Raw genomic sequence first — 13,559 nt, 5'->3', positions numbered from 1 at the left:
CTGATAAGGTTTTTGATTTAGCCATTCCCATAAAAGAGTCACTATTAGCATAAATCTTGTCTTTCTGTATCCTTAAATCATAGGTTGACTTTTGTTCAAATTTTTATTCCATAAAGAATTTAGTAACATGGTTCATGATGAAGATATTTAAAAAGCTCCACTTTCTGCTAAATGAACATCATATACTTCTTCCTTTTCATCCTAGACGTTTTTGTAAAGAAACCTGGTTCTTTGATAGAGGGCTCCTCCTTGGACTTGATTTTCCATATTTGGTGTTTAAGAGTCTTTGAGCCCCTTTTCTCTCAGGCTCTCTACTGCCAAATGCTGGGAACAGGAGAGGAGCAATACTGCTGATCTTCTTCTGATGCTTCTGCAAAACAGTGGTGAGCAAGGTAGGCTAGGGTTGAGGTGCTGATTTGTGGCTCTGTGGTACAAAATTTCTGGATAACAGACATTCCGAATAATGGAACAAGGAATGGGGACCACAATTTTTTCTGCATAATGAGACTTTTCAAATAATGGATCTTCAGATAAAAGGAACTCTACTGTACTGTTTACACTAGAAAAATTTTCTTGCATTCCAGTTTGCTATATTGATGTATTAGCCGGTCCATATTTATGTATTTTACTGATGTATTAGTTTCTGAATGTATTAGATTAATAATTTATGTTTAATGATTGTACTTCTTTAGTAGAAGGAAGGCAATCTAGAAATGCAAATTAACATAACAAAAATATTTTCTATTTCAACAAATCAATAATTACAAGATTTGCAACTCATTTTCAATCTACAAAAAAAATTACCTTTTGCCATTTTTCCATCTGTTTTGTTATATAACCTCTTTCATTTAGATAAGAAAACCCTTTTGGAATGGACAAAAATCTGTAAAATCAAGGAAACATCCTAAATACTATCATCATAGTCAGCATCTTACTATAAACATGTAAAAATTACTTTGAAATCTGAGTAACAGTGGTCAGAACAAAATACAGCAGTCATCGCTAAACAAAGTGGACACAGAACATTTTAGGGCCAGTGTGAGGTTATCAGATGTCCTAGGCAAACATTCAATCTTTCCTCCCCCCCACCCTCCATCAGTGATAGCTATGACACATAATCCATCTTTATCTCTCCTTCTACCCTCTGCCAAATTCTGCATTCTCCTCTCTTTGCCTCCTTTCCACAGTACCCAGCATCTCTCTCCATTCCCCCTGCCCATCATTTCTACTTAGTCATCTTCTCCCCCTCAGCATACTCCTCTTTCCTGCCTTTATTTCTGCTCAGCATCACTCCAATCTCTTTGCCCCCTTTATGCAGTGTCTAGAATCTCTCTCTGCTCTCCACCCATCCAGCACCCTTTCTCTACAACTTTACAATCACCCAGTTTCCTCTCTGTTTCTATCCCCATCTATCCTGCATCTATTTCCTTCTCTCTAGTGGTGCTGTGACTTAAAAGTGAGTAGAAAGCACCTGCAGATTTTCAGGGGATTTGCCACCACCACAACCTCTTTCCTCCCACCAAATTTTGAGATCCCAGGCAGCTGTCTAGTTCACTTAATGGAAGAACTGGCGCTGGAATATTTAAAAATTCAATCACACAGGAACATAAATCTATAAATCACAAAACAGGAAAACAGATAGGAAAACCTTCATTTTTTTAAATAAGTATTTTTCCCGTCGATAGCAGGGCTGAATTAGCTATGTTGTCTGGGAAGCGTCTCTACCCGAAGTAGGCGGAGTCTCCTCAGCTAGTAACAGAGCTTTGACTCTGTGCATCTGCGCGGTGGTGTTCCCTCTTCTCCTCAGTTTCTTTTTTTCCGCGAGCCGATTGCACACAGGGTTTTTCTCTCCTCACAATTTTTCTCCTCTCAGAATATTTTTTCAGCGAATTTCGTTTTTTCATCTTTTTCAATTCCAGATGGCTCCCAAGCCGTCAAGATTTAAATATTGCCAATGTGGCAAAATTATCAATTATTCGATGGTGGATTTCTCCTTCCAACCAATCAATGGGATCCCCTTTCCGTCTACCTCCGCATCAGCTCACGCTCACTACGGATGTGTCCAGGAAAGGTTGGGGAGCCCACCTAGGCGACCTAAAAACACAAGGTCTCTGGACTCCCCAAGAGTCTATGTACCAGATCAATCTCTTAGAGCTTCAGGCGATCTGGAAAGCACTTCAAACTTTCTCCACTCAAATCCAACAGTCAAACCTCATGGTGTATACAGACAACCAAGTAGCAATGTTCTACATAAACAAAGAAGGAGGGTCCAGTTCTTGGATTCTGTGTCGGGAAGCACTTTGAATACTTCATTGAACTCTCAAGTTTCAAATCTCACTCCAAGCCACTTAACTTCCGGGCCTAGACAATATCACAGCAGATCATCTAAGCCGAGTTTTTCATCCACCAAGTGGACCCTAAATCCAGAGGTAGCAGAAAACATTTTTCAGCAATGGGGTTTTCCTTTGATAGATCTTTTTACCACAGAAAGCAACAGACAAGTTCAAACCTTCTGCTCCATTTATCCCAGCAACATACGGTTCGCCCCCGATGCCTTCCTCATTCCATGGATGACAGGCTTGATGTATGCTTATCCTCCCCATTCCACTAATTTCTCGGACAGTTCAAAAGTGCATACAAGATGTGGCGGACATGATACTCATCACTCCGGCATGGCCAAGGCAGCCATGGTATGCGTATCTGATGCAGCTTTCCATTCGCCCACCAATACTGCTACAAAACCGTCCACATCTGCTAACACAAGAAGGAGGCTCTCTTCTTCACCCACTGAATCAATCGCTTCATCTCACAGCATGGAGATTGAACGGCAGGTATTGAATCATCTTAATTTACCCACAAATGTGGAAGACATCCTCATCGCATCCAGGAAACCTTCCACCAGACGTAACTATACAGGCAAATGGCATCGCTACCTAATCTGGTGCACTTCTAGGAACATAAATCCTTTCTCTGCTACTGCCTCACAATTACTACAATATCTACACACCCTGTACGAAGCGGGTTTAACTACCACTTCAGTCGGAGTACACATTAGCGCTATAGCAGCGTTTCATGAACAGCACAACGATCTGCCTATATCAAATCACCCACTAATATCTAGGTTCATGAAAGGCATGTTACGTCTTCGCCCGCCAGTGACTAAACCTCCGGTACCTTGGGATCTCAATGTAGTTTTGGAACAGCTCATGATATCACCCTTTGAACCATTAGAGACCAGCCACATAAAATATGTGACATGGAAAACAGTTTTTCTTGTGGCTATTACATCAGCACGGAGGGTCAGTGAGCTCCAGGCATTGGTTCACTACTCCCCTTACCTAGAGTTTTACCATGACAAAATAACTCTCCGACCTCACCCTACCTTTCTCCCTAAGGTGGTTTCCCCTTTTCATCTCAAACCATCACTCTCTCCATTTTTATGCCAAAACCGCATGCCAATGATCGGGAGAAACTTCTACATACTCTAGACTGTAAAATAGCTCTAGCCTACTACAAACAGAGGACTCAGTCCACTTCTAGGCACTCTCAGCTCTTCCTTTCCTTTAACCCCAATGATCCGGGCCAACCTGTATCGAAAAGGACTATAGCCAGTTGGTTATCACAATGCATTCTATTTTGCTACAATAAGCGTTCTATCAAACTTGAAAGTAAGCCAAAGGTGCATCAGATACGCGCCACGGCAGCATCAGTTGCTCACTTGAACAATGTCCCTCTACTGGATATCTGCAAGGCAGCAACATGGTCCTCCATTCATACCTTCATATCTCAATATTCCCTTCAACAACAAATGACCTCTGATGCAGCACTAGGCTCAGCAGTCTTATCAACTACACAAAAGCTATGAAACTGTCTACCACTTCAAGGGTTGCTGTCCAAACCTTCAAAAAGCATTATACATGGACACAACCAGGGAGCTTGGGTCTCCCAGACAGCATGGCTAATTCAGCCCTGCTATCGACAGGAAAAAGCAAGTTTGCTTACCGTGAATGGTGTTTCCGTAGATAGCAGGATGAATTAGCCATGCATTCCCTCCCTCCTCCCTAGACAGTCAACTACAGGACACACTAATCTACCTTACCTCTTGCTTGGCTACAAAGAAACTGAAGAGAAGAGGGAACCACGCCGGAACACCACAACGCAGACGCACAGAGTCAAAGCTCTGTTACTAGCTGAGGAGACTCCGCCTACTTCGCGTCGCGACGCTTCCCAGACAGCATGGCTAATTCATCCTATCTATGGAAACACCGTTTACGGTAAGCAAACTTGCTTTTCATAAAATAAACTACAAAAAATTGTTAAGTAGTGTTTTGTTCAAAATAAATGCTTGTCTCCATCATAAAGTATCCAGCATAAACATGTAAATTCTAATCCATTTAATAAATCTTTGTCAATCATGTTCAGAAACGTATTTATAAACATGTGCTATTCTGTCTTTTCCTAAGGAAGTCTCAAGGTGGATTAAATGAAACTTATAATTAAAATTACAATAGCAGTTACATTTGCATCACAAATTAGAATTAAAACAAACATCATGGTGGAAGAACATATATGCAGATCTGATTAAAGATATATGAGGCAGATTATAACAGTCATCTAGTCATTTAGGTTAAAACAGTACATACAGTAGATCATAAAAGGAATACGTTGTAAAACTTGGCAGTCAGAATAACGAGATGGATGCAAGAGTACAAAGGCATATATGTTTTACCTCCATATTTAATGCACCTTGTGCCGAATTAGTATGAATCCAATAAGTAGGACTGGCCCAGTGATGATCCAAGTTGTGGGCTCATGATCTGGCAACTGGGTAGTAAAGTGGAATGTTTCTGCCATAGAATCTAGTGGAAGGTCTGGCCGAACAACCAGCCTTGATTATTTATTTATTTATCTAAAAGGAGCAATCACCAAGGCAACTGCTCTATATGTTAGAAACATAAAGAAAAGTAAAAGAAAATTGAAACCTATCTGGTTCTCAAAGGAGGTGGCTGACAAAATTAAAGCTAAAAGAACAGCATTCAAGAAATATAAAGGATCCCAAAGGGAGGAGCACAAAGAAGAATATTGGTATCAACTGAGGGAGACGAAGAAAACAAACAAGTTGGCAAAAAATCAAGCAGAAGAGAGGATTGCCAAGGAGATAAAAAATGGTGACAAAACATTTTTCAGATACATCAGCGAAAAGAGAAAGGTCCAAAGTGGTATAGTGAAATTGAAAGGTGGTAATGATCAATGTGTGGAGACAGACGAAGAAATGGCAGAAATATTAAACGAATACTTCAGCTCTGTGTTCACTAAAGAAGACCCTGGAGAAGGACCATCTCTACACCACAAGAAACTGGAGGGAAGTGGAATAGATGAAAATCCTTTTACAGTAGAAAATGTGTGGGAAGAGCTAAAGAACCTGAAAGTGGACAAAGCCATGGGGCCTGATGGGATTCATCCAAGGATATTGAGGGAGCTCAGAGATGTTCTGGCGGGTCCGCTGTGTGACCTGTTCAATAGATCCCTAGAAACGGGAGTGGTGCCGAGAGATTGGAGAAGAGCGGTGGTGGTCCCGCTTCACAAGAGTGGGAACAGGGAGGAGGCTGGCAACTACAGGCCGGTTAGCCTCACTTCGGTGGTGGGAAAAGTAATGGAGTCTCTGCTGAAAGAGAGAATAGTGAACTATCTACAGTCCGGAGAATTGATGGACCAGAGGCAACATGGATTCACCAGGGGAAGATCCTGTCAGACAAATCTGATTGACTTTTTTGACTGGGTAACCAAGGAATTGGATCAAGGAAGAGCGCTCGATGTCATATACTTGGATTTCAGCAAAGCTTTTGATACGGTGAATAAAACGAGAAGCTTGGGAGTGAGTGCCGAGGTGGTGACCTGGATTGCAAATTGGTTGACGGACAGAAGACAATGTGTGATGGTAAACGGAACCTTCTCTGAAGAGAGAGCGGTTTTAAGTGGTGTACCGCAAGGATCGGTGTTGGGACCGGTCCTGTTCAATATCTTTGTGAGCGACATTGCGGACGGGATAGAAGGTAAGGTTTGTCTTTTTGCGGATGACACTAAGATCTGCAACAGAGTGGACACGCCGGAAGGAGTGGAGAGAACGAGACGGGATCTAAGGAAACTGGAAGAGTGGTCGAAGATATGGCAGCTGAGATTCAATGCCAAGAAGTGCAAAGTCATGCATATGGGGAGCGGAAATCCGAATGAACTGTATTCGATGGGGGGGGGGGGGGGGGGGGGGGGGAAAGGCTGACGTGCACGGAGCAGGAGAGGGACCTTGGTGTGATAGTGTCTAATGATATGAAGTCTGCGAAACAATGCGACAAGGCGATAGCAAAAGCCAGAAGAATGCTGGGCTGCATAGAGAGAGGAATATCGAGTAAGAAAAGAGAAGTGATTATTCCCTTGTACAGGTCCTTGGTGAGGCCTCACCTGGAGTACTGTGTTCAGTTCTGGAGACCGTATCTACAAAAAGACAAAGACAAGATGGAAGCGGTACAGAGAAGGGCGACCAGGAAGGTGGAGGATCTTCATCGCATGACGTACGAGGAGAGATTGAAGAATCTAAATATGTACACCCTGGAGGAAAGGAGGAGCAGAGGTGATATGATACAGACTTTCAGATACTCGAAAGGTTCTAATGATCCAAAGGCAACAACAAACCTTTACCATAAGAAAAAAATCAGCAGAACCAGGGGTCACGATTTGAAGCTCCAGGGAGGAAGATTCAGAACCAATGTCAGGAAGTATTTCTTCACGGAGAGGGTGGTGGATGCCTGGAATGCCCTTCCGGAGGAAGTGGTGAAGACCAGAACTGTGAAGGACTTCAAAGGGGCGTGGGATAAACACTGTGGATCCATAAAGTCAAGAGGCCGCCAATGAAGAGTAGGTGACTCGCCAGAATGATGGCTACTGCCTGGAGACAATACCCTTATTCAATAAACATACACATGGTTACTGTGACTCCAACATCACTCTAAGCTTCAACAGCAAGAGGAAATGTGGAAAAAAGGATTTGCACTCACAAAGACGGGAGTAGCTGGCTTGTTACGGCGGTTACTACCCCAAACAAAATAACCAAATTACTACCCCCACCTTCCTCTATTCCTGATGCCTTTCAACTAGCTTGATCACTCCATTCTTATACTTCACTTTCAATGCATATCCAGCATAGTTCTCTGCTTCAACAGCAGGGGAGAAGAAAAACTGTTACTTCACACATCCAGCAGAGCTCTCTGCTTAAACGGCAGGGGAGAAGAAAAAAGGGTTCGCGCTCACAAAGCGGGGAGCAGCTGGCTTGTTACGGCGGTTACTACCCCAAACCAAATGTACCTGATACTTCACTCTCGACGCATATCCAGCATGGCTCTCTGCTTCAACGGCATGGGAGAAAGACTGATACATCACGAATTTCCAGCATAGCTCTCTGCTTCAACGGCAGGGGAAAAGAAAAACTGGTACTTCACGCGTATCCGGCATAACTTCAACGGCAGGGGAGAAGAAAAAAAGGATTCACACTCACAAAGCGGGGAGTAGCTGGCTTGTTACGGCGGTTACTACCCCAAACCAAATGTGCCTGATACTTCACTTTCGATGCATATCCAGCATAGCTCTCTGCTTCAACGGCAGGGGAGAAGGAAAAAACTGGTACCTCACGCATATCCAGCATAGCTCCCTGCTTCAACGGCAGGGGAGAAGATAAACAACCAATAAGGGCTGTATAACATAATCTGGGTAAAAACAAATAAGCATGGGTGTAGCTTGCTTATTGCGGCGGCTGCTGCCCCTGACTGATCGAGCTGGATGTTTCACTTGGATGCAGCTCCATCACCGCTCTCTGCATTAATGGTGGGGGTGGAAGGGAATTAGAACCAAGAGCTAGGAGAAGCGGATAAGTATGAGAGAAAAGGTGAGGGAAGCTTGCTGGGCAGACTGGATGGGCCATTTGGTCTTCTTCTGCCGTCATTTCTATGTTTCTATGTTTTAATATACCGATGCTCAAGACCAGGTCTTATTGTACCGGTTTACAATGTACTAGGGGGAAAAAAACCAGTTAACAATGAAAGCAAGAAATTACATTATAACAGGGAATGTGGAACTGGGCTGTTAGAGAAAAAGAGGATAGGTTAAACAATTTCTAACTGGAGAACAGAGCAAATAAGCAGAAACGTAAGTGCTTACATGGTAAGCATTATATACAAATTTACATCGTGTGTAATATTAGGCAAGTTATATTAAAGCGCAGTTAGCCGAAAAACAGTTCCTTTGAGTTGCTGAAAGAGGACTCAACCGTGGGGTATGTGACTGTGGGGGTGACCCTGCGGTTTCTTCAGGGGTATGCTTGGGCGAACAGCCAAGTTTTTAATTTTTTTCTGAAAGTGAAATGGTTCAGACTGCTTTCTTGTTAATATTTGTATCAAACTTCGCCATTTCATTTATTGTTCTTGATATCTCGTTTGTTAAGCATGCTATCCATATTAGATTCGCAAGCAGGTTTCCCTGTTGTAGATTGCAGTAGAAACAAACTTGACCCAATAGTGGCTGTGGTTCAAAAGGATGTCTGCACCAGGGACCAATATCATCACCACAAAGAAAAGAACTCCCACGACAAGGAAAACACATCCGCACTCAAAAGGAGAAATTAAGACGTACCTGATAAAGCAGAGCTGATTACCTGTAACAGGTGTTCTCCAAGGATAGAAGGATGTTAGTCCTTACACATGGGTGACATCATCAAATGAAGCCTAATACGGAAAACTTATGTCAAAGTTTCTAGAATTTTGACTAGGCACACTGAGCATGCCCAGCATACCCTATACTACGCATCCATACGGTGTTCCCCTTCAAACTCGGAACATAGAATTATGCTAAAAATGTAAAAAATAGAAGAAACCCAGCTCTGCAAGGTGATGGGTGGGTTTCATGAGGACTAACAACCTGCTATCCCCAGAGAATTCATGTTACAGGCAAGCAATGCTGCTTTCTCCGAGGACAAGCAGGATAGTAGTCCTCACACATGGGTGAATCCCTAGCTACCGGCTGCTCCTCAACACAAAAGGACACCAACAGACACCTAACCAGGTGCCAACGGGCACAACACCACGGGGCTGTTGGTAATAGAGGAGGAGATGGCCTGAATCCAAACAATGTGCCTTAGGTCGGGAAAGTTGGGTTCTACTCCTCAAACAGGTTTCACAGGACAGACTGGCCGAACCTACTGTCGTGTCAGCCATCCCTATCCAGACAGTAATGGGATGTGAATGTGTGGAGAGAACTCCACAATGTAGCATTGCAGATCTCCGGCACAGGAACTGCTCGCAAGTGGGCCGATGCTGCCATGGCTCTGACAGAATGAGCCTTGACATGACCCCAAAGATGCAATCCCGTCTGGGCATAATAGAAGGAGAAGCAGTTTGCAAGCCAACTGGATAGTGTCTGTTTAGCAATGGCAATACTCAACCTATTCCTATCTAAAGAAACAAAAAGTTGGGTTGACTGTCTTATGGGGCTTCTTTCTGCTCCAGATAGAAGGCTAAGGGCTCACTTGCAGTCCAAACTGTGCATTGCTCATTTGCCTTGGTGCGAATGAGGCCTGGGAAAGAAAATTGGCAGGACGATTGACTAGTTAAGATAGAAATCCATCACCATCTTAGGCAGGAACAAAGGTGTGTATGCAAGACCATCCTGTCATGATAAAACTTAGTATAATGTGGATAAATCACTAAGACCTGGAGCTTACTGACCCTGCACGCTGAAGTGAGCCCCACCAAAAAATATGACCTTCCAGGCCAGGTACTTCAGGTCACAAGTATGCAGGGGCTCAAAAGGAGCTTTCATCAGCTGAACTAACACCACATGTTCGAGGTCTCAAGAAGAGGTCTTAGGGGAGGCTTCAACTGAAGCAGGCCCTGCTTAAAACGTACAACTATAGGCTCTTCAGAGATGGGCGTACCAGCTACACCAGTGGTTCCCAACCCTGTCCTGGGGACCCCCCAGCCAGTCAGATTTTCAGGATATCCACAATGAATATGCATCAGAGAAAATGTGCATGCACTGCTTCCATAACATGCACATTTTCTCTCATGCATATTCATTGTGGATATCCTGAAAACCCGACTGGCTGGGTGGTCCCCAGGACAGGGTTGGGAACCACTGATCTACACCATGGTAGTATATGCCAATTACATTAAGATGAACTCTAATGGAGTTGGTTTTTAATAGCCAGCCTCTGATAAGTGTAGAAGGTAATCAAGTAGTTTTTGTGTGGGGCAGGAGAACGGATCTACGGTCTTCTCCTCACACCACAAGGAAAAACTCCTCCACTTCAATCCATAGGATTTTCTAGTAGAAGGCTTTCTAGAAGCCACCAGGATCCAAGACATATCCTCTGAAAGATCAAGCGGCTGCAGAATTAACCTTTCAATAACCATGCAGTGAGCGACAGGGCCTGGAGGTGGGGATGCTGTAGTTTGCCCTGATCTTGCGTGATGAGATCTGGGTAAATCCCCAGACTGACCAGCTTCTGGATGGACAATTCCAACAGGAGTGGAAACCAGACCTATCTCGGCCAATGAGAGGCTGTGAGGATCATAGTCCCTCTGTCCTCGTAAAGCTTCAAGAGAGACTTCGCCACTAAAGGAGTCAGAGGATATGCATACAGAAGACCCTTGCCCCTATGATAGCCAAGGGCGTCCAAGGCTGGTTTGCCATCTGACCAGTACAGGGAGCAGAACAGAGGCACCTTCCTTTTGCAGGGGAAAGTGAACGATCTATGTCCGGGTTCCCCCAGAGGCGGAATATCCGATTCGCTACCTCCTGGTCCAGGGACCACTCAGGTCTGAATACTTGAATCAGCTGTCTGCTACTTTGTTCTCCGTCCCGGCCAGGTACATGGTCCCGAGCATCATTCCGTGGGACAAGGCCCACAACCAGATCTGGACGCTTCTTGATTCAAGAGGTACGATCCCATGCCTCCCTACTTGTTGACATACCAAATGGCTACTTGATTGTCAGTCTGGATCAAGATAACTTTGTTGGACAGCTGACCTCTGAAAGCCCATAGTGTGTACCTGATCGCCCTGAGCTCCAGGAAGTTGATTTGTCAGAGCATTCCTGAGCGGACCACAGACCCTAGGTGCCGAGCCCATCCACATGAGTTCCTCACCCCAGGGTAGATGCATCCGTGGTTAGCACAATTTGAGTAGGAAGACTCCTAAAGGTGAGGTTGAGGTAGAACCCTAGTGACTCCAACACCTGAATGGTCAAGCACATGGACCTGATGACTCCCTGTCTGAGAAGTACTCTTGACCAGCCAATCGTCCAGATACGAGAAGACATGCACGCCCAGTCTGCAGAGGTGCGCCACCACCACAGCCAGGCATTTTGTGAAGAACGATGGGGCGGATGCGAGCCCAAACGGCAACACATGGTACTAGCTGTGCTGTTTTCCCCACCACAAATCAGAGATACTTTCTGTGACCAGGGAAGATCTCGATATGGGTGTATGCGACCTTTAGGTTGAGGGAGCATAGCCAGTCCCATTTTTGCCAAAGGGGGATTCAAGGTGCTCAGGGAAACATCTTGAACTTTTCTTTATTTTAGAAACTTGTTGTTCGAGGCCCTCAGGTCTAGGATGGTATGGAGTCCTCCTGTTCTCTTTGGAATTAGGAAGTACCTTGAGTAGAATCCCTGCCCTCTTTACCCTGGTGGTATGGGCTCAACTCTGGCCGTTAAGAGGGAGGAAAGTTCCACTTGTACTACTTCCTGATGTGCTACCGGCCCCCAAAATGGGCATGGAGGACAATTTGGCGGGACACCCAATAGATTCAATTGGTATCCCTGATGGATGATGGACAGAACCCACTGATCCGAGGTTATACTGGGCCACTGGTTCACAAAGAATGGCAGCCTGCCCCCAACCAGAGGGACAATCGGCCCTGGTATGGGTGACTTGCTTATGCTCCTTGCGGCCCAGCCTAAACCCTGTCCCTGGTGGTTTGATGCGAGTGAGGAGATGGAGGATAGTACTTCCTTTGGAGAAAGAAAGAATTCCTTGGCCCCAGTCTTGATGGTTTCCTGGAAGAGGAGGATAAGTCCGGAGTACTGGCGGAGAGTTGCTGGAGGGTTTTGTGATGTTCCTTGAGTTGGGATACAGCATTCCTCACCCCAACTCTGAAGAGATTCTCTCCAGAACACAGCACATCAGCGAGTTGTTCCTGTACCTCCGGTTGGAGATCCAAGGCCCACAGTCATGCCATTCCACAAGTCCTTCCCCGGGGGCATCGATGAATTGGTCCTCTTGAGGGTGAATTCAACCACCACCAACTAGTGAGGCAGCTGAAACTTATCAAATCCAGCAGCCTTATGAATGAGGTAAATCCCGTCTGCCTTCTTATCAACTAAAGACACTGTGAGGGGCTGTTCCCAAAACATCATCAGCAGTTCCTGAAGGATCTCAAGGACCGATACCGCCACGATCTCATTAGGAGGCTCCACGAACTGGAGAATCTCAAGCATTTTGTGCCTGGCATCCTCTTCTGTCAAAAGCTGGAATAGGATGGCCTCTGCCATCTCCGTCACAAACCCTGCGAAGGTTAAGTCCTCAGGCGGAGACTTCTTTTGCTCATCTGGAGAAGGGTCTCATAGAAGACCATCCAAGTCTTCAGAGGATTCCATCTGATCATCCCCCTAGGGGTCATAGGGATCCTCATCCTGTGTGCCAAAGGGGATGGGGCCCCTAGGTGCTTGGGCTATGTTCAGAGGTACAAGCACCAGTGGGACTGGACAGGGGACTAAAGGCCTCTGTCTCTGCTGGCCCCGTTGGAGCTTCCTCCTCGGAATGACCGGTGATGACCACTGTATCGGTAGGGAGAGGCCTTGGTGCCCCACTAGGCATCGGTGCTGTCCAGGGAACCAACACCAGCTGGGTTGGTAACACACCAATGAGCACATTGAGCTTCTCCAGAAGCGGCATGAGGACAGGTGGCACCGGCTTCAGTGCTGCCACAGGACCGAAGCCCTGCAGTGCCCGCTTAACCACCAACTGGACTCTGTGCTCCAGCCCTTCCTTGAACACTGCTAATGCCAACACTGACTGGGAGGAAGGGGGGTGACCAGATCTTCCTTGGACCCGTGAGGGGTACTGATGACTGGCATGAGGACCATGGAGACCATAGGGGACCTCGCGCATTGATGGAGGATGGGCACTCCTTGCCACGGGGCCACTTTGGGGCATCATGGCAAAAGCTGTGCCCAGCACCATGCATAGATGGGCACTGGTGCTGATGTTTCCTAGGTTTCCCTGATGCTCAGCCTGGTCCTTCCCCGGTGCCGAGGTCAAAGACAATGAACCCGGCCAATGTCGATGGCATGGTGTCTATTAGTGCGGTTCCAAGGTCCTTTGATGCCAATGGCTCAGACTTCCTCGAACCGAAGAGTTGGTCCATCTTGTTGAGTTGAAGCAGACGTCCCCTTCAAGGACATCTGAGCGCAACCATGGGTATTCATGTGATGCCCCCAGGCCGAGGATGCATATC

The 13,559-nt window shown here is 45.7% G+C and overlaps 1 protein-coding gene across 1 annotated transcript in view; it reads right to left on the bottom strand.

Moving 5' to 3' along the window:
- The window catches only part of RICTOR (RPTOR independent companion of MTOR complex 2), a 663,554-nt gene that overhangs the window by 272,957 nt on the left and 377,038 nt on the right, over positions 1–13,559 (bottom strand). The window contains 1 exon segment of the mRNA XM_029578377.1: positions 805–883. Within this exon segment, the coding sequence (XP_029434237.1) occupies positions 805–883 (79 nt within the window).

Source organism: Rhinatrema bivittatum, chromosome 1 (assembly GCF_901001135.1).
Source record: "Rhinatrema bivittatum chromosome 1, aRhiBiv1.1, whole genome shotgun sequence".
NCBI classification, from domain to species: Eukaryota; Metazoa; Chordata; class Amphibia; order Gymnophiona; family Rhinatrematidae; genus Rhinatrema; species Rhinatrema bivittatum.
This window is presented reverse-complemented; position numbering and strand designations above follow the sequence as displayed.